Source organism: Desmodus rotundus, chromosome 10 (genome assembly GCF_022682495.2).
Source record: "Desmodus rotundus isolate HL8 chromosome 10, HLdesRot8A.1, whole genome shotgun sequence".
NCBI lineage: Eukaryota > Metazoa > Chordata > Mammalia > Chiroptera > Phyllostomidae > Desmodus > Desmodus rotundus.
In genome coordinates this window covers 100308313-100334190 of record NC_071396.1, presented here as the reverse complement: position 1 = coordinate 100334190, position 25878 = coordinate 100308313, and the positions used below count along the sequence as shown (strand labels likewise).

Below are 25878 nucleotides of genomic sequence, written 5' to 3'. Positions count from 1 at the left end.
GCATCCACAATCCCTGGGCCCTCTGTAGAATTAAACATTTCGTTGGGCCTTCCATAGACAAAGAATTACCTGCCTAATCTGGCCCCAGAAGGTTAGGAGGTGAAATGGATCCAAGCATGAGAAGGCCGAGCAAGCTTTACTGCAAGACCCCTCATTGGATAGACGAGTGAGGTGTGTGCGATAAAGGGATTTTCACTGAGTCCACTGGAATTCCAAAGGTAGAGCAGGGGTGCTGGTGGCGCACGACACTGTTGTGTAGCTGGTGGGCAGAGATATCTGTGATGATGTGATGAGTGGCTACATGATGCCACATTGATACCTACAAAGGACACAAAACTCCTAGGACGGAGACTTCTGCCTCAGTGCCTCGGTAGTCTTGACAGCGGATTCACTGTACCTTCAAGGAAGTGTGCTTGCAGATAATTATGGTCCGTAATAGTGGCCACCAGCTCATTTTCTCTCTTCTCATTTCTCTTTCTTCCTCCATGAAACTGGGGTAGGCCTCAATGTAGAGAGAATGTCACTGGACTGCTGGCCCTGCACCCAGGGCAAAGCAGAACGAACTGCTGTGTGCCATCTCTAGAAAGGAGGGTGATTTACTACACCTACAAGCTGGGCCAGTGATCTGGGAGTTAGGTCCATTGTTAATCTAACTGGTTTTAGCCTTTTTAATCATATATTTTAATAGGGAGGGAGCTGAAGGTAGGGCCCTCTGTGGCTTCTGGTGCCAAAGACAGCTTGTTTGAAACTCACTTCTTCATGATTTAATGAGGTTATTTAACTTCACCATGCCTAATTTTCTAATCTATAAAATGGAGTTAATTATATGTATTTTGCAGGGTTATATTGGAGATTAAGAAAGATAATGCATTTTAGGTTTCTGCCATAAATAAGACCCTCAAATTTATTTTTCCTTATTACTAATCATTACTATTACTACTTATCTTTATTATTACTTTTTCCATATTACTAAAATAAAATGGGGAAATTAGAAATTTCACCTATGTGAGCTTCAATTTAGAATATGATATTTCTGTAGTATGGGCAGAAGGATATTTCTCTTTAAGGGTAATTGACCAGCAGAAAAAAAAATCAATCATTAAAGAGTACACGGAGATAAAAAGCAATACTAATTGTCTTTTTCTTTCAGAGATTTAAAATGTAGATTCACTTGATCTGGAATTGATAATAACATGTAAAACTTCATTTCGACAACAAAAGAGAGATTTGAAGCCAAACCTAAATCTGATGTAACAGTTAAGACAGCTGGCTTTATAGCAAATTATGGGGAGATGGAGTGAGACAGGAAAGAAAAGGGGAGGAAAGGGACAGGAAAAAAGAAGGAAGGAAGAGCTGAAGAGACACCTAGGAAAAGGAAGAGAAAGAAGGGCTGAGAAAGGTGAAAGGGATGGGCTGGAAAAGTTCCGAAGCTTTAATTAACTGACCTTGTCACACACAGCTGTTCATTTGAGTTGTGGGCCTGAGAGTATTATTCCTTTTTATCATTGTCTTTTGAAATGCTAATTAGATAATTGACCATTGTTCACAGTTCTTTGGTTACTTTTTATTCTTAAACTTTAGAGACTAGTCCTTGAATGGGGTGCTCAGAGCAGCACACCAGATGGGAAATTATTCTCTGGCCTGTAGTTGCCAAATGACCACGCAGTAGTGCTTGGGGTACAGGCAATCCAGCTGAGAGCCCGGTCTAGCCTAAGGGATGGTTCGCACATTTCTTGTAATAGTCCTTCATCAGTATGCTTTTATTTCGTAATGGTCAAGGGGGTTACCTTTTATTTTATACGGAGTTATTAGATTTACTCTAATCGATAACAAGTCGTCTTGACCACTTAAAGCTCATCTGAAGAATGTCTCCAAATGCTTAGTAGGACATCTTTAACTTTACATTCGCAGGAACGGTTGAACAACGTGCTGTGTGTCTACTTTTGCCCTACCTAACTTATGGTGGTTTTTGTTTTTATGAAAATTGAATTAGATAATGCACATGAAAGGGCATCTTGAAGAATATTACACTCAACACAAATATAAGATTTGCTTTTATTATTCCAGGTAGTTATTAATAAGTACCACTAGTAGTAATTTATCTGTGGATCTTGCAGAAAAACCCTCTTGACCAACAGGACATGATCAAGTAGAAGAGAAGCCAGTTCTGCATAGTTTACAAAGAAGGTTCATCGTTTTTCTTTCATATACTCGTTGTGGTACCATGGGGCCTCACATGTCTTTTTGCTCTGTAGAGGTAACAAAATAGCACAGCTGATTTTTTCTGTGTAATTATTAGAATTTTTAAACTGGATGTTATAAAGATTGATTTCAGTATGGTTTTTAAATTTTTAATGAATATTTAAGTATAAGGTTTCAGAAGCTTCATAAAAATAATTGCCCTTATTTGTGGCCGTACATAGTTGGATGAATTAAAGTTTTATTTGTCTGACATGAAAAATCACAAAAAATTTTCCCCTCAGTCTACTTTTCTAAAACATGTTTTGTTTTTTTTTTTTAAAAAAGATATATCTATGCTGTGGAACATTTTACAAGTACTAAAAAATAAAAAGATTAAATAATTCTATTTAATAATCAGCCATGGTAGTGGCTGACTGTACTGCCTGGTAGTCTTCCATGTGCGCACAAGCTTGTGCTCTCTTGCACACACACAATTGAAAATACCTGTGTGATTTTATTTTTGGTTATATATTCTCTTTGCTTTCATTACAGTTGCATTTTGTTTTTTAAATTGAGGATTTCTGTCAGATATATGTGACTCCATTTTTTTCTTGGATTTCTTTAACATTTTGGTTTTTCTGTTTTTTAATTTGTTAATATATTTCTAAAATGTCTTTTTTTCCCCTTTGGTTTTCTTAGGCCTGCTTCGTAGAAGTCATTTTCCATGAGTTGACTTTTTAAATTATTTTCCCCCTGATTACAGATTTGTGTCAGACTGTAAATATGGCTGCATCCCATATGTTTTGTTAATATGTAATATTCTCATCATCAATAGTTTTTAAATAGTCCTTATTAGTAGTTTTGTCTCCCTCTTAATACAAGAGCGTACTGGGAATGCCATTTAAATTTCTAAGAGATTATCAGCTGTGCACTTTAAAATGTGCATAACTGATTTCTAGGTTTATGGCAGTGTGGTCAGGTATGAAACAGTACAGTTTCTGCTTCTTAAAATTTTGGGAATATTTGAAAATGAGAGTTGTTCTCTATTTTAAGAGAGTGTCCATTTTAATTTTTAAAATTTTTACTTAGGGTTATCCTTGGTGACAGAGAAAGATATGTTAAATTCTTCCACCAAAATAATATTTTTGTCACTTTTCATACCTAACGATTCATGATGGTTGTGAACTTATGGTCGACTGTATTTGTATCTTTGATCTTCTGTATTCCCTCTTTCATTATTATTACCTCTCTGGGTTTTTTTATTATATTATAAGAGAACTTTTCAAATTTGTCATCTACAATACATACTGACATTTTCTACAATTTTATGCAAATTTTAATTTTGTCAACAAAGTTTTACTTTACCTTCAGTGTTTCTTATTATATCCATCAATTTTTACATCTCTTCCTGAGTCTTTTCTCTTGGCATCTATTTTATAGAGATACTCTGTTATATATAACCACCAAAAGTAATGTTTTCTAAAATTCACTTTTACTTCTTATGGGATGAAAATATTTTTTAAAATTTGGTTCTCTTTGAACCATGAGAGCAGCATACCCACCTATATTGTAATCTGTAGAATTTCCCCCCCTTTGTGACATGGTTTTTAGTTAGTTGAACTTTCGCAGCTCCAAATGCACCCTTTTATATTCTTTGTGATCCTGGGGCCACCTACATTTAGTCTTTTCCAACTATCCGTGTTAGCTTCTGCCAACAGGGGGTGCTGGAGGAAGACTGGAAAGGTGGAGCAGGAAGGGACTTAGGGAACTTGGCCTATCCTGTTCTTTCCAAACCATAATCACTCTGGTAGCCTCCGTTTCCAGCTTTCTGTTAGTTCCTACATTCTAAAAAATCAGCCTTCTGGTACTTACTTCCTCCACATTATCTCTCCTATGAGCTTCTAGTCTCTAAAAACCCAACTTTTCCCTTTGTCTCCCCAGCCCTGAGTATGGTAACTGTTTTCATTTCACTGCTCTTGGATGCCTGTTAAATCTACATCAGAGAAGTGTAGATGCCTGTTGCTTAAGCCACTCAGCCAGCTATACTGGTCCAGGAGTTCAGCAATCTTTCACTAGTTAGCTTTCCAGAAACTTCCTATCAAATAAGACTTTAAAAAGATGCCAGTAGCCTGATGCCTGATATCTTAAAAATATTTTCTATTTAGGTGTTTATTGTCATAAACCTAATTGTACCTTGTAAGTTGTGTGCATGTCAAACTTTATCAAGGGTAAAAGAGTTATTAGAATAACCTGTATCTTTTAGGGCAGTGGTGAATGGCCTAGCAAAAAGCACATGGCCTTCCTCAGTGAACTCTCAGTGGAAAGCTGGGGAAATAAGTGGAGATGAGAGTAAGCCAACCATTCTGGTGTGGTTTCCTTGGAGGACAGGGAAGGGAGGAGGCACGTGGGAGAAAGGAGGCTTTATGTTATAAAACTTAGCTTAATGTGCACGATTTGATTTTGTTTTTTCAAAGCAGTAAAGACGCTTATTGATGGCTCTATTTAAGGTCATTGCAGTGCATGAAATGTAAATCAAAGTGTTATTCTTCATTAGAAACTGGAAGATAACATTTACATAACATGCTTTTAAGGTAATGAGTGAAGTTCATTACTACTTTATTACTGTAACTGTTTCAAGAAAGTTATTTCCATACTAAAAATAGTCTTGTTCTGCTTGAGTCTGATTTGTCATAATTTTTGCATGACGTTATAATCTATTGTTAGGAAATGATAATTCCATTTATTTTTGTTTCATGGGGAAAATTGTTAACCAGCTGTTTCAATCTCTCCAAATAAACTGGCTTCCAGAATCCCTAGTTAAGTGGTAATGCCGATGGATAGGAATGTCACCGTCTTTCTGACCCTTCCTGCCTTGTCACTCTGACACAGTGCAGAAGTCAAGTAACACATTTGAGCAAAAGAAAAAATACCAAAGCCTGGATATTTCACAAACTGGCTAATTAGACCTGAATTGTGAAGAATAGGCTGAATGAAGCAATGTCACAAATCTGTAGTGGCTTAAGGAACACTGATTTCAGAGTGAAATTTTTTTACTAACTTTTATGGTTAACTAGTAACAGAAATAAAACTTGGAGCAATCTCAGAAAATTATATTATGATTTGTACCTCCTGAATGACAGGCTTTCCTCTGTTACTCCTTTTTAACCTACTTAGGTTTGTATGTGATCACATTTTCTTTAACCAGTTCTTTGCTCATAACTAAAGCTGAACGTTCCTGTTCTAAAGTGTCTTCATTTATAAATTCACAGACTATGATTTTCAGGGAAAAAATTGTAACTCAATCAGCTTTGCATGGTTTACATAATGTGATAGTCTCATATTTACTATGTGGTTAACAAGAAATAACTGTTACCAACAAAAATCAGAGAATTTAAAAACAACGAACATTTTGCTTGGGAGCCTATGTATATCTCTGTATAAATACATGTAGACATCTATAAACATCATCAATCCTTCTCATATGCCCATGCCATATATATGTGGATGTGGGATGCTTCTTGTTTTTATACATACGAGTCTTATATTTATGTAGCTGAAGAAGTGAAACATATTGCTTTTTATTTAAGTGACTCAGTGCATTTATAGACAAGCTTTATTTTACAGAACTTTAGCAATGTTGGGATGATTAGATATTACTAACGATTTGGTTTTCTGAAGGTCACCATTTGATAGGTTAAGTTGATCCCTGTAGACATCCCTGTGCCCTTGTATTTGGTAGAGAATCTAGGAAAATTATTATTCTTTGACAAATAAAACGTTGCTTTGGGTAACTTGATAGATGTGAACTATGTTTATAACACTGCTTTCCGTTGTTATGAGAGCGTGTGCACGTTGGAGGGGGTCTTTAGAGAGAGTACAAGGAGATTGAAGGACTAGGAGAGTCTTAGCAGTGCGGACTAAATGTTTAATTCCCCGGTAAAGAAGTGGAGGGAGAAAATGAAACCCTGAATTTTTTTCTTTCCAGAATCATTTAGTTAGTACAGTTCAAACGTTATATATTTTGTAGAATATTTTTAACAGCTTGCCTTTGTAGCTGGGAAATGACACCTGGATTTTCTCAGGTTCTTTATTTATGGCATCAGTGGGGACTACTGCTAATTAACTATAGATGAGACAATGAGGAGACATGTGTACTAAGCCAGAAAATTCCAGGAAGAAAGAGAAGGCCCCAGAGTGTCTGCATTCGGCACGTAGTGAAACATGTATACAGGAGCACTGTTCTGCCTTCTGTCTAGCAGGGCTCGGCATTATGCATCTGTAAAGGTGTTTTTTAAGCCTCTGAAATAATAATCTTACTTTTCTCACATTTCTTGAAGTACCTCAGAGATAGTTTTAAATTTCACGTATTTAAAGTTCTGGTCATTGAGACAGTAGAGCACTAGTTTCTCAGTATTAGAACACATCTTAATTTTTTTGTTTTAAACAACTTACTTTATTTTTAAAAAAATATTTATTTTTAGAGAGAGGGGAAGAGAGGGAGAAGAAGAGGGAGAGAAACATCAGTGTGAGAGAGAAATGTCACTTGGCTGAGAGGCAACTGGGGACCTGGCCCACAACCCAGGCATGCACCCTAAGTGGGAATCGAACCAGTGACTTTTTGGTTTGCAGGCTGGTGCCCAACCCACTGAGCCACACCATCCAGGGCACATCTTAATTTTTCAAGATTGAAGATCTTGTTGGGAATCTGAGGTTGTTGAGAATGTTACTATTGTAAAACGCTTTCATGCTGCCCTGTTTTGCCCCCACCAGCTCCCCCACCCCGCATTCCCTGTTGCTGAAGATCCTTGGTGCTCTGACTGGGAGCACTCCCACCTCTCACAACCGAGTGCCTTTGGGTCAAAAGCTTGTTTTTCTTTACGCAGCATGTTTGGACACGTGCAAATAGGTAATAATGCAGGGAACCGATTTTTCCTTTTTAAGAAATTATAGTGGCATTTCTATTTATTAAAATGTTGGATAATGGTGAGACTTCACAAAACAAATATGTAAGTTGGAGACTGACACATTTCTTTAATTCTCTCAAATTTTATGCACTTAACAATTTATAACAGAAAGTCCTCCAATGACTACTACATTTTATGTAACCAAATCAAATTTTGATTTTTGTTGAAGTACCTCCATGTATATATTTATTACTAAATTTGCTCTGCTGATGCTCACCATCCCCTGCTCTCGGTTCCTCACCTGCCCTTCCAGCTCCACTCTGCCTCTTGCGCTGTGTTCCCAGAGGCTGACCTTTAACAGCCGCATACTCTGGTGCTCTTTCTCAGTCTTCTGGCTTCTTTCACTATAATCGCGACCCCTTTATTATTTTTCTTAGTGAGAGTGTATTGTTTTAGGAAAGATCAACCTAAAATTTAGTAAGCATTTTCCGTGAACCGGCTTCTGTGCTTTCAGACACGCCATTGTACAAAAAAACTTCAAGTGCTCCATTTAGAAGTCAGTGATACTGAGGTTGAGATCAAATGATGTTTGAGGTAATGGAACTGGAAAGTGGAGAAACCCACCTCAAACTCACGTTCTGCTGTCTTTCCCACAGACAACCTGCCTCCAGAACTCCGTGCTGCGTCATTGTAGCTGTTACACACCCCTTTCACGTTTGTCTTCTCTCTCTCCCCTTCCCTGCCCCACCTCTCTGTCTGTCTGTCTGTCTCTCTCCCCTTCCCTGCCCCACCTCTCTGTCTGTCTGTCTCTCTTACACACACACACTCTGAACTTTGAGACTAACCTTCATCCTCATTGTGTTCTTTCCTTTACATAACCAAGTCTTCTCGCACCACATTCTCTATATAATATACCGTCATCTGGCTTTTTTCCACAATACTCCCTAGAAACTCCATGTTGAAGTTGCCAGTGACATGTCAAATTGACATCTTTGGCCTTTCTACTGCTTGACCCTTTAAAACACTGGGCCCTGGACTGCATCCATCTCCTCAGATTAAATAAAAGAGTTTATTTGAGGTCCAGGATCCTGTCTTTCCATGAGTTTTATACCTACTCTGTTCTCTTCCCACTTTGGACACTGTCTCACTGTTTTCTCTTCCATCTACTCACCTGCTTCTGTTCATTCTTTAACATTTATGCATTAGGCATGCATTCTTTTCTTTTCTTTTTTTTAAGATTTATTTTCAGAGAGAGGAAGGGAGGGACAAAGAGGGGGAGAGAAACATTGATGTGCAAGAGAAACATTGCTCAGTTGGCTCTTGCAGGCCCCCAACCTTGGGGCCTGGCCCACCACCCAGGCACGCGCCCTTACTGGGAATCAAACCTGTGACCTTTCAGTTCACGGGCCGGCCCTGAATCCAGTCAGGGAGTGTTAGGCATTCTTTACATCAAGTGTTGGTTATACAGGATCAAACAAGTGGTGAGTGTCTTTATGGGGTTTACGGTCTTAGGCAGTTTTTTGTTCTTGTTGAAGTTGTTTTCACACTTAAAAAATAATATTTATAGTAAATTGTAGGTTGTGAGGGATCAAATGGGCATGTTTATTAATTGATTAGCATTGTGTCTGGCACATAATTAACTTTCAATTAATATTATATGTTAATATCATTGGTAGTAGTAAATCTTACATTTTGTATGAATTATGCATATATCAGATACTCTGAATTACTATAATACATACATACAAATTGTACTATTCTATAAATATTATAAACGATACATACACATCAGTTGCTTTGTACATCAATATCTTTTTACTTCTTTTACAAAATCATGTTTTTTTTTCTTTTGTTTATCTGCTGCTCTCTACTTACAAAAAGCTTCTGTCTGTTAAAAATTCAGGGGTAAGACTACCTGGTGCAAAGTTCACCCTGGAAGAAGCTTTTGTCATAATGGATGGACCTTTCAAGAACTGCTTTTTTTTTAAGCAACTACAGATCTCTTTGAAAGTTTTCTATTTAGTGGTTGACTTGGATTAACTGTTGTCACTTCCTCATCTTTACTAGGTTAATTTTCAAGTCTTCTTGGCCACGGGTATTAGCCAGCAAGCTGGTGTATGCGGTTGCCCTGTGAGTGCCTGTGTGTGTAATATTTCCCAACGCATGCTCAGTAATTGAGTGTCTTTCAGGAAGTAAACATGGGGACCATGTTGCTTGGTTCCATGATATTCCTCTTGTTGCATTGTCACCACAGGAAGCCATCAAAATAGTGATGAAGAATGTCAGCATTCATTAATTTTGTACTATTCAGAGAACATTAGCAAAGGGAAAACATGCAGTGGAAATCTGAGGAGAGATGGAGATAGGAGAGAAACCTGGTATTTGAAGAATGAACTTTGATCTTTTAGAGAAGGAATACATAGCAAGAGCTTACCTGTTCGAAAGAATTTACATGCAAAGCCAATCAGGAATAACATCTCACTTAACTTTGTAGATTATAGCTTGGTCTTGGATAAAGGAATAGCCAGGCCTCTATAAAAGGGGATTTACATGTTTATGCTGACTCAGTTAGCATTAACAGCGGCTACCAGTATTGCTGGCTCTCAAACCTCAAACTTTCATGTATGTATATTATCAAAGAAACAAGAAGATTTTGGGGAATGCTATATAGAGAAAAAGAGAATTATTAAATGTGCATCTGTTTGAAAATTTTAAAAAATATTATTTGTGTTCTGAAATATTACTTCAAGAATGAGTAACTCTTAAGTGGAAGAAAGCAAAATTATATTATCCAGTCATTAAAGCTTATTGCATTTTCCAAATTTATAGCTGGAAGTCATGCTAACTTTAAGAAATTCAAGGATAGATTTGTAGGCTAAATGATAGCTTTGAGAGTAGATATTCAGTATTTATGAAAAAATTATAAGAAGCAATATTCAATTTTTTTGAAATCTTTCAAAAAGAGATAATGGTTAGAGGAAACCTAGACCCTTTCACTATTGGGTAGTGCGTATTCTGGCTCATTCACATAGACTTTGTGGTACCTAAAGTGTTGCAAAATTGGACATTTATATGGATATAAAAAAGTAAAAGAAGGCTGAGGGCTGGGAAGAATAACGAGTGAGTAGAGTATTTTAAAAATGAGCTCTTTGTCTTCCATGCTTCATCATGCCTAGACCTCAGAGAGGTTTTGTTCAGTGGGAATAAAGAACCCATGGGAATTACCCAGGAATCACCCACCAGTAAAAGGGATAGTTTTACTTCAGTGAGCAAGGGTGGGGCCAGAAGTCTGCAGTAGTCAATGATGCCTTTTTGTCCTCTTTATGCCAGGTGAACATTTGCATATTTAGCATGCTGACTCACTGGGGGGCAATCACAGCCTCGTTGAAATCCATAAGGTGATGCCTCTTCATCATCTATTAGAGAATTTTATTTCATGTGAGAACAGCATTAGATTCCATGAGTTTGTTACCAGTGGCCTGATGCTCAAATCCATTTGCCTTTCCCTAGTGTAACTTTGCTCATTATACTCACTCCTACCCTCAAGCACTTACTTTACCTGTCTAAATCTTACCAGCTATTCAAAGAGATGCCAAGGCCCTCCAGGTGTGTTCTTTCTCATCTCTGAATTTATATAGTATTTACTGCAATAACTCCTATGACAATTATTTTCATGTCTTTTAATTATTCTTTTAACTTTTTATTTTGAAGACTTTCAAACGTGTATAAATGGATTAGTAAAATAAACTCTTGTGTATCCATCATACAGCTTTAATAATCATCAACACTCTGCCATTTTGAATCACCTATACATTACATTTTTCATCCCCCCTTGATTTGAATTAATCTTGAATACTAAATTTAGAGATCCTACATATATATGTGTAGATACATATATACTTTATTTTTTCTGATTAAAAACATAATTATCTCCATTGTGGAGCTATCCAATGTTAGTGTTTTGAACACTGTGCAGATTCTGGCCTTCCTGTGTTTTTAAAAACTTCATATGAAATTTATGTATTGGTTTTTAACTTAAAATTCTACCATGAGCATTTCCGGTGCCCTTGAATGTTTTGAAAGCACGATCTTTTTAAAGCAGCATAATATTCCACCACAGGGTCTCCCGCAATTTGTTTAGACAGCGTCCTGCTGCTGGCTGCTGTCTTGAACATCCTTGCACACACTTGCTTGTCCTCGTTTGCAAATATATTAGCAGGATAGTTTCCTAGCGAATTAGTAAGTGAAAGGATCTTTATGTATCTCGCCAAATTGTTCAGGAAGGCTATGCCAATTTGCATTATTTTTATCTTACTAAATTGGTAGTTAAAGAATGGTTTCTGATTGTGTTCTGTTTAAAATTAGTATTTGCTGGGTTATTAATGACATTGAACATTTTTATGTTTATGATTCTTATTTCATGCACTACATAAGGTGTTATCTGGAATTGCAGTGCTGTTTAGTTTCGCTCCAAATGTAGCGCTTTGCAGTGATGGTCAGTTCTTTTTCGTGTTTCACAAATTAGCTTTTGCTGCCTTTGGAACTAGAATGTCTGCCTAGTGGAGAGTTGGTCTTATTTTACTTTTTGAGTGCTCTTTTCTAAAGATTGTCACTGTATAATTTTCTTTTTTTATATTATATAAATTCATTGAGAAATGTAATTCTGTCTGGAATTGTTTGGTTTAGGTAAAAATGCTTTGTCCAAGAAATATACTCCCAGGTCTAAACACGTTTTTAAGTTTTGGGAAAAAAATCATTTATCAACATAAGAGTTTTAGATTACTTGTTGTATTTGACTAAATTTATAGTGTATTTAAATTTCTTCTGGAATGAGTTTAGAACTCTATTTTAAAGCACTTAGAGCAAGCTGTATATCTAGTAAGATCAAAGTTACTGTTTTCATGAGTTTTTAATGTTAAGATTGTTCTTTTGTTGTTTGATACTTCCAAACACCAGCATAGAAATTGATCAAAAACATTAACATTAATAAACTATTGTAAGTATTTTCAGTTTCAGAAAAAGCAGAGGTTGCTTTTTACTGTTGGAGTTACTTTATTACCTAAATGTAGTTGTAAATCTAAGAGTAAAACTAACATTCTGTTAAAATATCTTGCCCTTTCTTGCTTCTAATCAAATCATGCTTTGCTGAACTACGTTCAAATATGTTGAAAAATAATTTACTGCATTGTGTTGAAAAATATTAAAAGTATATGTGTTATGTGGAGGAAACACTCTGAACATATCTACCCAGACATCAACAGGATATTACCCCAAAGAGATGACGACAGTTTGCCAGCTTGATGCGTGGAGGAAGGAAATTTACAAGCATCTCCAGGAGAGGCATGTTGAGTGGTTGAAGGAAATGAGGCACGTCCTGCTTTTATTGTGCTTATTGGAGTGGGATTCCCAGAAGACTGAACAAGGCTGTCCTGAGACCTCTGTTTGGCAAAGATCTTGTTGACTCATATTTTATTTTTGTTTCAGTAAAGGTCTGCTATTGTTCAGATTTCTAATGTAGCTCATAAACACACAGCCAATATCATTTCCCCTTCGACTGACTGATATATACAAATAAATGAAAATCTACTGTCAACATTAACTCGTGTTCTCTTTGCATAAAGCAGAGATTAACAGAGAAGTCTGCTTAAAGGAAAGGCCCTTTAAATAGAGTTCCGTTCACAAACTTTAAAAGTTCGTGAAGCTGTATTTTAGTTTTAATCACCAGATATGTTGGGGGAGTTCATTACTTCCTATTCACATGGAAGAGGAAAGCCGAGGTAAATATTTACATTAACTTATATTTCCAAATCCTAGTTTTTGATTAAATACTATAATATACTGACTTCTGGATCCTCTGCTTAGAAGTTGAATGCATGTACATTTTTTGACAGCGTTTAGAAAGACTTCCTATTTAAAATACCTTGTTTAGGATCTTGGATTCATGTAATGCTTCGATATATTTAAAATTTTTTTATCAAGTTGTATGCCTATATATGAGAGAATAATGGGAAATATTACAAATATTTCTGCTTTTTTAAACTGTAACTTTTTTGTTATATCTATCAAATGCCTAAGAGTGTCATAACTCTCTAGCCCAAAAAATACCGGAATGGGAATCTTGCTCGACCTTCTGCAGTGACTCTGTCTGAGGGATTCTAGGTTATGAATCTGTGGCCTTGACTTCGACTCAGAAGATGTGGTTACTGTCAGTCTTACTCATTAAGTGACACCGTGCAGAATGTCAGGGGAGACTCGGCTTTTATTTAATAGAAATGCAAAGAAGACAAACATGAAAGGGAAAAATAGTATGAGAAAGTGGAAGGTTAGTGTTGGTTTAAAATCTGGTTTTGCTTTCATTTCTCTTATTTATTCCCCGGGATTATTGTTTTAGATATTTTTTTCAGTCACTTTATTGTATGAAAAATCCCAAAGAAAGGTAGTATTTCAACCCTCCCAAGGTACGTTTCAGCGTAAAGATAGGGACTGAACCTGACAGGAATTTCCCTGGCTGGTGTCCTAATATTTCAAGTTCCTGTGATTTTTCATCCCCCTTTCCTTTAAGTTTTGGCTCAGAGCCCCAGTAATGTCTTGTTTAGTAGGATGTTTACGGGAGACAGGTTTGGGTCATACTTAAGTGTCTAAAGGTGCTTCTGAGTCAGGATTTTAGGAATGTTGTTAACTCAGAGGCTAACTCCATTGTTCCAGTGCAAAGGGCCTGAGGACATGGGGATGGTCATTTGGGATGTCTCATTTAGCCATTAGAGATTTTGCCCCTGATGACCTAAGTTGCCTGTAAACTATGTATCAGAGGTGGGTCATTCCCTCAGCTCTCCGATTTGCTAAAAGAAGTTAATTTGTTTTATAATTCTGAGGGCTTCTTTTATACACTCTACAGGTAGGGGACAGCAAATATTTTCTGGGTAGCTTTCTACACAGTGAGCCAAGGCAGAAAAAATAAGGAGTACCAGTTTGTGAACCGAGAGTATATAGGGGTGGTGGCGTATGTACACATGCGTGTGAGTGTCTGTAACACAGGTATGTTTTCTGTTGCAGTACACACTTAGTGCCTTCAGGTGACTCTGGTCTCAGCAGGAAATAACTGGGGTAACATCAAGGCTTTGGCAGTCCTGGCCCTACAGTAATATCATTTAAAACCTGCCTGGTGCTGTATCTAATACTGCCTGAGGAAGACTCGGGGTAGTCAGCTGACAGCCAATTCTTCGTGTTCCTTGAATATTGATAGAAATAAGACATATATAGATAATATTTTAATTTTAATTAATCTCACTGTTAATATGAAATATTCAAAGCCAGCAATTTATCGAATGCAGAATGGAGTATTTTTCCTGTTTAAAATGTATTAGGATTTAATAGCAGTCTTTCTACAATTTTTCAGAAAAGATTTACTCTAATGTTTACTTTAGATTATCTGCTCTAAAATTTAATCAAAGTACAATTTAAGCTTGTTTGGATTTTTTTAAAGTCAGCACATAATTTTTTTAAAGTAAGCAACTTTTCTATAGAAATTGTGAAATGAAGACATTTGTAGCACCTAGCATGTATTGCAATTTTTTATTTGCTCTTTGTTATTAAGTGTTCCCTGGAATAAAAGGGTGTGCTCACAACAGTGTTTACTGTCCAGATTTCTGGTGCTTTAATGTTAAAAATCAGGTGTAAGCTGGGTGGGAAGGGTAGGTTTCCAGCATGGACTCTGGATTTAAAGTGTCAGCTCTACAACTTACTCCCTAGAAACGTAAAAATAGCTACCCAGTTTCTCTGTGAATTGATATAACACAAATACCTGCTTTATTAGGTTATCAGGATTAAATGACAGTACATGTAAAGCATTTAGAACAGTGTTTAGCTCATAGTAAGTGCTCAACAAATATTTTCATGCTTTAGCATGATCAGTTTTGGAGAGGAAGAATATAATGGGCCAGTTTCTCAGTTGTTATTAGAAATCATAATTATACTTGAAAATTCAATATATTGATATTCAGAAATCATTTGCAGAAGTGGTAGCAGTGGGATCACTATAATTAGGAACATGTAGGAATGGCATTCTGGTTAGAAGAGGCGGTGGGATGGCTCAGAGATTCACTTTGTTAAGTAAGCCCTTTGATGTGACCTAGACTGTTACATTTTAAAGGAACACAATTAGTATTCTAAAGATACTGCACGTTTCACTTTTAAATAAGGATGTTGTTGTACTTGCACATATCAAATAAGAGGTTTGAGAGGCGTTTGGTTTACTTAGTGGGCGGGGTAAGAAGGTTTGTGAGTGTTCTGAGCGTGTTGGGGTAAAGTCCTCCAGCTCCTTTGTCCATTGCCACTAACCCTCTGGTCAGGAGGCCTCTCCGACCTCTGCTAGGTCTGTCTTTTGCTCCAGGTGAGCATCAGCTTAAGGGTGGACCTTTCTAGGCAACAATTTTATACCAGTGTTCTCGTTTTAGTCATTTCCAGGTCATGTGGGTCAGTGTTTCTATCAGCAGGGCTGGCTCAGCCCAGACAATTTTAGAGAATGGAGAAACTGAGGGAAGCTCGTCAACACTAACACTTAAGCCAATTAGCTGTTGGATAAATTACCCTCAACACAGATAACACATCCAAAATCTCCATCTCCCCACCCCTACCCAACAGTGTGTGTGGATGCCTAGGTGGGAATTCAGTGGTGACATTTGTGGCTGCCACCATTGCTGTTGCCAGGCAGGTTTTGTAGAGATGCTCACTTTTACCTACACATGTCTAGTTACCTGTTGTCTTGCAACTGAATTGCGTAGAGATGTGTAACTCTTTGGTAAGGAATAAAAAAAAGATAATTAGAGTAACTGTTGAAGTGAATGAGTGCATGCTTGCCTGTGGAAGTGATGATGGCGTGTGTGTGCATTTGCGTGTGTGTGTACACGCATGTGGGCATTTTAATGTGTGTATTGTTATCAGTGATGCTTTTCACTGAATATTTGGCTTTATCTTCAGAAAGCCAAAGTGGTTTTTAGAATCAATAAGCTGATCAGAGGATTCCTGAAATTTTTTTTAATCCAAAGTCTGATTTTATTTTGGAATTGAGAAGTCGCAACCACAGCTTCTCCTGGGCTTGCCGGAGTTGTACTTCTTAGAACTAGCCTAGTCTCCTCTGCAGAGAGAGGAAGTGATGCTTTATAGCAGACCACGTGGTGGAGGATCCTTGAATCAAAGAAAAAACTGTTGCTGTTTGAGTTCAACCGCAAGTGATCATGATTTCTAGATCTGGAACGAAGAGTGAAAAAATGCAATCTAGTCTTTTAAGTAAGACTGAGACTAAAGGGTTGAGCTTCAGAATTTGAAATCTTTAAAACTGGAAGAACAAGCTTTCCAGCTTCTAGCACATTCCTTCCTTTCACAGATGAGGAAACCTTTGCTCAAAGAAGTGTCTGTGTGGGGCTTACATATTAAACAGCCAGCTCTAGAATACTGAATCCAGGCCTAGTGTTCTTTCCATGTAAATTGCATTTTTTTTTTTTTTTTTACTTTTGGAAAAACCTTTAGGTTAAACTCCCTCTTACACCATCATAGTATTTTAACACAAGGACCAGATCTACACATCCTGGATTTGAGGTTTGTTTCTCTAGGTCATAGTTACTGATTCTAGTGGCTGTTCTTCAGTTTCTTTATCTGTATAGTGGGAGCAATAGTTTCAAAGAATTGTGCTGATTAAGTAAGTCATTTCTTGTAAATTGCTTTTAAGAATACTTGGTGCCCTGGTCGGGTAGTCCAGTTGGTTAGGGTGTTGTCCTGATACACCAAGGTTGCAGATTTGATCCCCTGTCAGGGCACGTAAAACAAGCAAGCAATGAATACTTAAGTAAGTGGAACAACAAATCGATGTTTCTCTCTCTCGTCCCCTCCCCCTTCCTCTTCCCTCTCTCTTTCTAATATCAATAAAAATACTTGGTGTAAGTATATTTTATTGTTAATAATATATCATTTTTAGACACTTTAGCTATTTAGCACACTACAATAAAAAGGTGGCTTTGTAGAAGAGTAGGATTTCATGATTATCTAGTGAAATTGGTCCATAAATTATTGAACATCTTGCTTTATTTTTGTGGGAATTATTTGGATTGACTCAGTGCTCTTGGTACCGGGCTGGGTTACCATCTGCTGTGTTTTGCCTCCATAGGTCAGGCTTGTACTCCCAGGGAATGGTGAGGTGAAAAAAAATGCCAATAACCGAACTCCAAAATATATCCTAACTGTCTTATTCACATTTATAGGACAGTTTTATTGCTGTAGGTAAGACGGATAACTGGGCATTATTCCAACATCTTGGCAGTTTTCCTTTTCAAAGTACTAATATTAGGATTAGCATGTTGGTTTAAAGACATTGCCTTTCTGCACCTTATAATTGCTTGTTCTTGGGGGAGGCTTGGAAGATTTGAATAGGGTTTTTGGTCCAAATATTGGATAGGATGTCTATTTTGTTTAAATACTTTGCCTGGTTTTTGAAGTTGGTACTGCAGTCCGTTCTGCCAATAGACAGAACCAATGAGAGGCTGTACAGGCATGCTGTGTGCGAGTGTGTACACGCACAGGGTGGGGCGAACATAGGTTTACAGTGTTCGGTGTGGAAAATAATACAAAAATTGATAAATAATAACACAAGAATAAACACTTGAGTTTCACATGCTCACAACTGTAGCCCTACTTTTGCCCCACCCTGTAGAGTAGATGCAGGTGGTGCAGGGGGGGTGCATGTGTGAGAATGGTACATCCGCCTGTCAGTTGATTGCTTTTGTGCTTCCATTCATTTTCAGTATTGGTACCAGTCTGAGCAGGGCAGTGACTCACCTCGTCTGTTCTGTTTCCGTATCAAAGCCTAGGTGGAGTGAAGTCAAAGGAAAAAGACTAAAGTGCTCATGATAGAATCATTTTCTCTAAAACACTGAGGAAATATAGTGTTTGCACTTACCAGCATATTATAACTAGTGATTAAATGGTTTTGCTATTTTTACTCAAATATCAGTAGCATTTCTTCTTTTCTTAAGAGAGCCTGCTATTGCAAGTTATTAGTCACTACCAGTCTTCGTATAGAGAAATAATCGGTCCTTCTGAATGCATGTAACACTTTTTCTGAACTTCTTTTATGGAATTAAATTGTTTTCCTTGTGTTACTGCTCTTTCAGGGAGTCAGTATAATACGAGGAAAAAAGCATGTGCTCTGTATTTAGGCCTGGCCATCCATTTCAGCTCTTTTGCTTACTCCTTTGAACCTTGGGCAAAAAATCGTTATTTCATCCTGAGATTCAGTTTCCATCTTTACATAATTGTTCCAAGGACTCAGGGACGAGCTCGGAAATGGTTTAGTTCCCATACGTGCTCAGCAGATGTGCGGTCCCTTTACCCCCATGCATGCTTCTTTTCTCTTGTCTGCAGATTTTGTGGGAGCAGCTTTTATGGCTTCAAACTCAAACATTCATTTTGGGGTGTGCTCAAAACAATGGCAGTTTACTCTCTTGCAGTTCCGGAGGCTACAAGTCTAAAATTCAGAGTGTTGGCAGGGTCGTGCTGCCTCGCAGGGGTGTCCAGCTCATGGCCCAAGGATGGCTATGACAGTGGCCCAATACAAAACTGCAAATTTACTTAAAACCTTTTTTTTTGCTCATCAATTTTCGTTAGTGTTTGTGTATTTAATATGTAGCCCAAAGCAACTCTTCTTCTTCCAGTGTGGCCCAGAGACACCAAGAGGTTGGACACCCCTGTGTCTAAAGTCTCTGAGATCCGTCTTTCTCCTTTGCCTGTTCCAGCTTCCGACAGTCCTGGGCTTTCTTTGCTTTGTAAATGAGTCACTCCAGTCTGCCTCCATTGTCACATTATCATCTTCTCCTTGTACGTTTCCCACGGCTTCTTGTGGCATTCTCTTCCCCCTGCCCAGTTCAAACTTACATTCTTGACAATGGCCATGCTACGTAATAGTTGCTTAGTAAGTGTTATGGAATGAACGTATATCTAAAAGAGCAGGGGAGTTAAGAGCACTTTAGGGAAATCAGAGTAGATTTCAGAGAAAGGGTGGTGTGTTATTCCCTGCTCCCTGCTATATGTTGATAAGTCTACAAACAGGCCTTACTATTGTCATTGCCTAATGAAACTATGTTTCTTGAGAATGTGTTAGACTATAACTAGAATTCTGTGATTTGACATAAGAATCGTGGTATTTGAGCTGGTTATTTTCTAGGCATTGGTGAAGGCTGTGGGTCAGAGTTCGCTACCCAATTTTTGAGTACCGTAAGGATCTCTGCCAGAGCATCAGGATACTACCGCGAACATCTCTGTGACCCTGGGACAGTGACTTGGCCTCAGCTTATTCCTCTGTGCTCTGAAGAGGGGATGCCTGTTCTGCGTCCCTCTCAGGTTGTTCTTGAGAAGATGAACTAGTAGGTGGGAATTCTCTTCACAAGTGTAGACGACAGCGTGACGCCAACAATATAGAAACTCCAGACTGAATTCCTGTCTTTCCAGCTGGGAACCTACAGGGCTGCGTGGTGATAAACATGTTCTATTTTTTGATATTAATTGTATTATTTTCTGACTAGGATATGCACCTTTAACATTTGATACAAATAAGTAAATTATCTTCTTTTGTTGGTGAGAATTGCTTTATTTTAGAGACATGCGGTTAAGATCACCTTACATGAGGATTCTCAAAGTTATACTGTGCCTCACTAGTAACTGAAGTAGTTCAAATACAAGACATTCAGAATGAATACGGATAAATCCAAGGTAATTAATATCTATTGGTAAGGAGTTGGCACATACCAGTGTCAACAGTAGACATTTTTTAGAAATTGAAATGCCTCCATGGAATCTGAGTATTCCATTGTAAGTCTGAATATCTGAAGATCCCTACTTTCAAGCTGTCTGCTAAGATGAAGCTGATACTCATTTTACGTATCCTGCTTGAAACCTCTTATGCTGTGGAAGTTTCCTGTCTATTAAGAAATAGCTTTAGAAAAAAGAATTAGCTTATTCCTTATCTTGCATATAGCTTTCATGTAAGTTCCTTTTCTTAACTTGTATCTGAATCAAGTCATCTTTGTGAAATATGAGATGTCATATACATACTATTGTAATGCCATTGGTTGCAGTTTTTAAAGCCAGAATTTTATGTTTACATTTCCCTATACTGTCTGGCTTTGTAATCCCTGCTTGAAAAGGCATCCCAAAATAGCAACAAAAGAATACATTGTGAGTTGGGTGTATTAGGATTGTATGATCTGTTTATTGAGTTGCTTCTTTATCTGGTTACCAAGGATGATCTAAACTTCTAATCTGAGCTCCCTTTACTGTGCTATGTTGTCCTTTAAATGTCACGGTAAACTTAATAAAGAGTATTTTTAAGGTACCAGTAGGGAAGAACCTATATGAGATGCCCAACAGATGAGTTTAAGTACTTTAGGTATCCAATTACACTGAAAACTAGAATTCAGTGACTTCAGAGTTAAGGACATAAGGCTTTGGAGGAGGATCCCGGTGATAGAAAGATATAACATCTAACTCTTTTTCTGCATATGAAAAAAATGTTACAGAGAAGAAAACTTATCATAATTAGTGTATCTGTTTGGGTTAGTTTTTGCTTAGGGGACTTCAAATTCATATGAGAATTGCTAAGGGGAACAAGTTATAATGAATCTTCTCCTTTTTACTGTAAAACACAATTTTTGATTTGCTACTTGTATCTGTGGCCATTTTCCCCACTTCATTGTTAGTGTTTGCATGATTAGGAGGTGGGGTTGTGTTCTGGATGGGGTTTCTCACATCCACAAAGCCTTTTCCTCCTCCTGTTGAAAGAAGGAGCAGCTGAAGTCAGTCTCTTTGCCTTTTCATGATACGGGAATGGGACTGAGGGGCATCAAAGCCAGCAGGATGAAAGCTCCAAAGCTTCCTGTTTCCAGCTGTTTTCCTCTGCTCAGATTTTTTTTTCTTCTAAAGATGATGCTTCCTTTCAAGGGGTTTTTAATCTGCAAACTGTTTCCTCAGTTTATTTCACTACAGTAAAATATGTTCCTTTAGGTCATATCTGTCTCTTTTGAGACCCAACCTATCCTTTTCAGTTGTCTTAGTTGCTACTCAAAAGAACAAATGTAATTTATAAAGTCTCTTTAATGAGGTACAAGGACCAATAAACCTTTGCTACTGGAGTTTCATCTCTTTGGTTGCTTTATGAAAAATTGTAGATGCCTAAAAGCCATTGAAAACACTATTAATTTGACCATTTAATATTTGTAAACAAAACAGTTAAGGATAAAATATGTTGTCATAGCCTTAAGGTTTATTGTGTTTTTTTTCCATTCCAAATGCAGTATAATGATATGTAATTTGTTTAATGTAAATCCTTAAAATTAAAATTAAGGCACTGGAAACTGCATAAATGCTGAAATGAATATTAAGAGTGGTTTGATTTCACTAAGTAATGATGGGAATAAAAATAGGACTTTTTTTACTGATGGCTTTTACTTTATTTCTAGTTTTAATGTTGTTTCAAAATTTACATTTGTAAATTCTGCTTCCCTTAGGGATAAATGAAATATAAAAATAAATGTTCTTAATCACTCCTTAAAGATAACCCCCAAAATATTAACTGGACCTTCTTCTCATTTCCTTCATCTTCCAGGCTTCTTGCTTAATTAATCATCATTATACGTGTCAACTTGTACTTATTTAAGTGAGCTACACTTACATGAATACCAATGTGAGTCAAAAATTCCCATGTCTTTATGTATTGTCTTTCCCCAAATATTTATTTTACCTCTTAAAAGTGGAGGAGCTTACCAGCAAGAGGCTTCACACTGTTGTCCTGCAACTAGAGTTGTTTTTTTGTAATACAGTGGAGCCAGCAGCGTATGGGGGAGAGCCACCTCGTTTCATTACACGTTAATGCTAACTCTGACATATGCTTTTGAATTGAAGTGGGGTCCCAAATGCCAATATATGTTAAAAGAATTAAACACTTACAAAAAGATCCCCCTTATTTACTCCTGTTGCCTGCTCCTTTGAGGGTGAGTGGCTGATAGGGCTTTTAAAATCATGAGCATGCCTCTTTTATCTGTACTGTTTAATAGAGAGCTATGAAAAAAAATGGCAATTAACATATTCAGACAGAAAATCATCCTGGCTGAATGACTCATTAAATAGTCGTATAAACAGGATGTGTTGAAATGAACTGGTACAAAATTTAGTTTCATTGGTCTTTTTGCTCATTATCAGCACTTTAAGAAGCAGACTCGTGGGTGCTTAGAGGACACTTAAATTTCTTTTCTCTTTATTTTTTTCTTAAATACTTCTCTCCTCCTCCACCCTTTCCCCTGCCATTCCTAATTCTCTGGCAGGCTAACATTACCCGTCTTAACACGAAGCGTTGTGTTGGAAATCAAGCAAGTTAGAGGCAGGAACTTCCGAGTTTCATCTAGGCCAGTAGTTTTGAATCCCAGTTGACCATCAAAATGTACTTGAAGATTTTTTTTGAATACACAGACATTCTGGAGCCTCCTATCTTGGCATTCTGATTCAGTAGGTCTGGGGCAGTGCCTGGGAGTCTGTGTTTTAATACATGATTTCAATGGGACTCAGACAGCCAGCCAGGCTGGAGAACTACTCGCTGACTTGTGTCCCCTCAGAGTAAAGCTCTTTCCCCACGTTCCTGATCTCTGGCCATCTGGCATCCATGTCAGTGGTCTGTAGTCCTGGCTCCACATTAGAATCACCTGGGGACCTTGGGAAAGTGCTGATGCTGACTCCACCCCCCAATTAAATTGAGGAATTTTAAAACCTCTCTGGGTGATTTTAATGTACAGTCAAGTTTGAGAACTTCTGTCCTACATAAACAGATGGAGCTGGGGGTAGCTGAAAAAGTCCTTTGTAGTTTTCTTTTACAAGGTGCTTTACCCTGTGCTGAAACTCCTCTCTCTGCCTCCCACCCACGTCAGCCACACACACATAGCTTAAACCTTTTGTCCCTACTAAGGCTTTCATCGTTTATTGGCACCCTGTTCTCAGGTTGGAATCTAATGTTCTGTTCTCACATTGTGGCAGATTCCTATTTCTTCTTTTGTAGGTACCACATCTGTGAGGTGCAGATGTGTTGGTATAGTGTTAGCCTCCTACAGAGGCTAAGAAGAATGAAGGGCAGGGTAGCAGTTTAGCAAAGGAAGGAACATCCATCTACTGAGCCCCTATATGTACCAAGAAAAATTCTTAACAAATAGATTTCTTTTTAGCAAGTTGTGACGTAAAGTTGGAACCTTTCATTACATTGACTAACGATTGGGTTTCTTAGACCTGTCTAGTAAATGGTCCGAGATCAGCCCATGAAGGAAGATTTAAAACAAACAAACCCATTTCAAGGGAAGGATGAAGAATTTCCACAAGATTAATCTTGTAGACAGGTACATGAGAACTCTACTTCCCAGCTCCCCAAAGGTAGGTGAGTATTTCCTAGCTGGGCCTGCTCTAGAGACTAGGCTTGCGGGCTGTGCAGGGCTGGAGGGCTCATTGTCAGGGTCATGCAAGGGGAGGGTCCACACTTGCAGGACCCTCAGTGCGAGCGCCTCCTTAAATACTGCACCGAGGTGCTTCATTGCTTCCTCCCAGACCCAGGCCTGGGATGAAGCAACAGAGGTCAGGAGAGCCATTGGTAATTTAGGTTTTCACCCTGTGGCTTTATTTACTGTGATTGATAAAGAGCCTCCTTGCAGAAATATCTTGGTTGACTCCCAGGGAAGAAAACACTTTTGTATGACTGACGTGCTGGCAGTGCCCATGGCCACGTCTGTCACCCTGGTGGAGGATAACCGTCCTATTATTTTTTGTCAGTAGGTATAACAAGTGGGTAGTGCTTTGTGTATGCCTCTGTGATGAATTAATTTTGTGTTCATTGTAGTAGCACTGATCATAATGAATTAATTTGGTATTCATGTGGCTGTCAGAGGTTTTTTTTCTCCTCCAGTTTTTATGTAGCTTCAGTTAATGGATACTTTGAAAGTGTAATACATCTGATCCTATTCTCACATTAACTTCTCATAATCCGCCCACCCCAACATATTGTGTGATAGTCTTTAAAAAAATATTTAACTTAATGTTAAAATAATTAATATTTTAATAACATATTAGTTTTAATGTCTTCCCTGCTTTGATTTGACAAAATTAGGGAAATAAAGTAAATAGTTCTGACAAATATAATTGCCCGGTTGCATAGTATAGTTAATAACTTGTATATTTGAGTTTGGTTTAAAATTTTTAAGCCAAATGTTTGTAATTTGCTGCTTTATTGAAGCCAAATAATGCATTCCCTTATGCAAATATGAAATACTGAAAATGGCATGCTGCATATAATAGTTGTTTCTTTTAATTTCTTCTCTCTTCTTTACAGACAAGATTGATAAATGTATGTGCATATATTATTTATCTGTTCATATAAGGACACATAATTGGCTATTAGATGTGGTAATTGCATAAATACATCTGATTCAAACTCATTTCCTTTTCTGTTTATAAAATAAATGTTTTCGTTAAGTTGGAATATGTACTGAAATAGAAGTGCTTGATTTAGGATTGCGAAACCAGGTACCCAAACAAAAATCAAAGAAAATCCTTTAAAACTTTTCACCAACTTGGGCTTCAACCTGTATGCTGATTCTAATTTGTTCATCATGTTCACTAATTACTGAAGATATATGTAATGGAGCAAGGGTTCCCTTCATCACTGGCCCCCCTGCTTTGCTGATTCGCTCCCACTGGGAATATGGTAAAACCTCCTGAGAAGCGCTTTGTCCTTGTGAGCCTCAGTGTGCCATTGTGGACTTCCCTTTACATTTAAACTTGGAAATGGTCGTCACCCTTCACGTGTTCCCTTGTGGCTTTAAACCTTACTTTTCTTTCTTTTTTTTTCTTTTCTTTTTTTTTTTTTTAAGAATTTTACAGCTCCCGTGCACTTTGATGCTGAGCGGCAGCTGTATTTCATTCTAGAATGCTGTGTTGTAGCAGTTGATGGGGCTTGTAGATATTTTACCACTGAGAGTATATAAAGACATTGGTGCTCAGTTGCAGCTGACTAGAACCATATAACTGGGTTGCTATTGCTTTCATTATTTTTGTTATTATTGCAACAGATTGTATAGTAATATGCTAATAAAGATTTATGGCTTCATGCAGCAGGAGGAAATGTTGGGATGGAGGAAAAAACTCATGTTAAAATAAACGTCTATAATAATAAGAGGAAAACCAAACTTGGAAAAAATCTCTAAGAGAATTGTTTCTAGTATAAATATTTTTATTAACATTTGCTATGGCTTGACAATCGTGCAATTGTTTACGCATTTCTGCAATTTAGATATATTGTGTGCCTGTATGTGTGTGGTTGTTATTGGAAAGAGATCTTTTTCCTTTTTTTAGTTTTTTGTTTTTGAACTGGAATACATAGCTATTCAGTATGCAATGAACAGAAAATTTATGGAGGGCAAAATTCTGAGTATCTGGGGAAAGTTTAATTACTTTTATAATTTAGATAACTTCGTAATTTATTGTAACACACTGTACTTTGGCACACTTTGTAACAGTTATAAAGCACTTGAATTTAGGTTCTTTATTTGGCAGCTATAACAGAGTTTGCTGTAGGAAAACTTTGAGCATTTGCTTTTCTTCCCAGGCTTGCATTAAAAGCTTACACCCTAGTGGTTTTGTTGCTCCTCTTTTAATTGACCACATATCTGCATTTTATTTCTCTGAAGAACATGTATTACAATATAGCAGGCTCGTGGCTGTA

At 37.5% G+C, this 25878-nt stretch overlaps 1 protein-coding gene across 14 annotated transcripts in view; it reads left to right on the top strand.

Annotated features, from left to right (window-relative positions):
- Positions 1-25878, top strand: part of TCF4 (transcription factor 4) — a 336085-nt gene that overhangs the window by 56739 nt on the left and 253468 nt on the right. The window contains exon 1 of one of the 14 annotated variants that reach the window (XM_045187979.3): positions 12820-12862. The exons of the other annotated variants lie outside the window; for them this stretch is intronic. Coding sequence (XP_045043914.1) covers positions 12844-12862 — 19 coding nt within the window. The 5' untranslated portion in view covers positions 12820-12843. Of the gene's footprint in view, positions 1-12819; positions 12863-25878 lie in introns of those variants that run through there. 14 annotated transcript variants of the gene reach the window in all.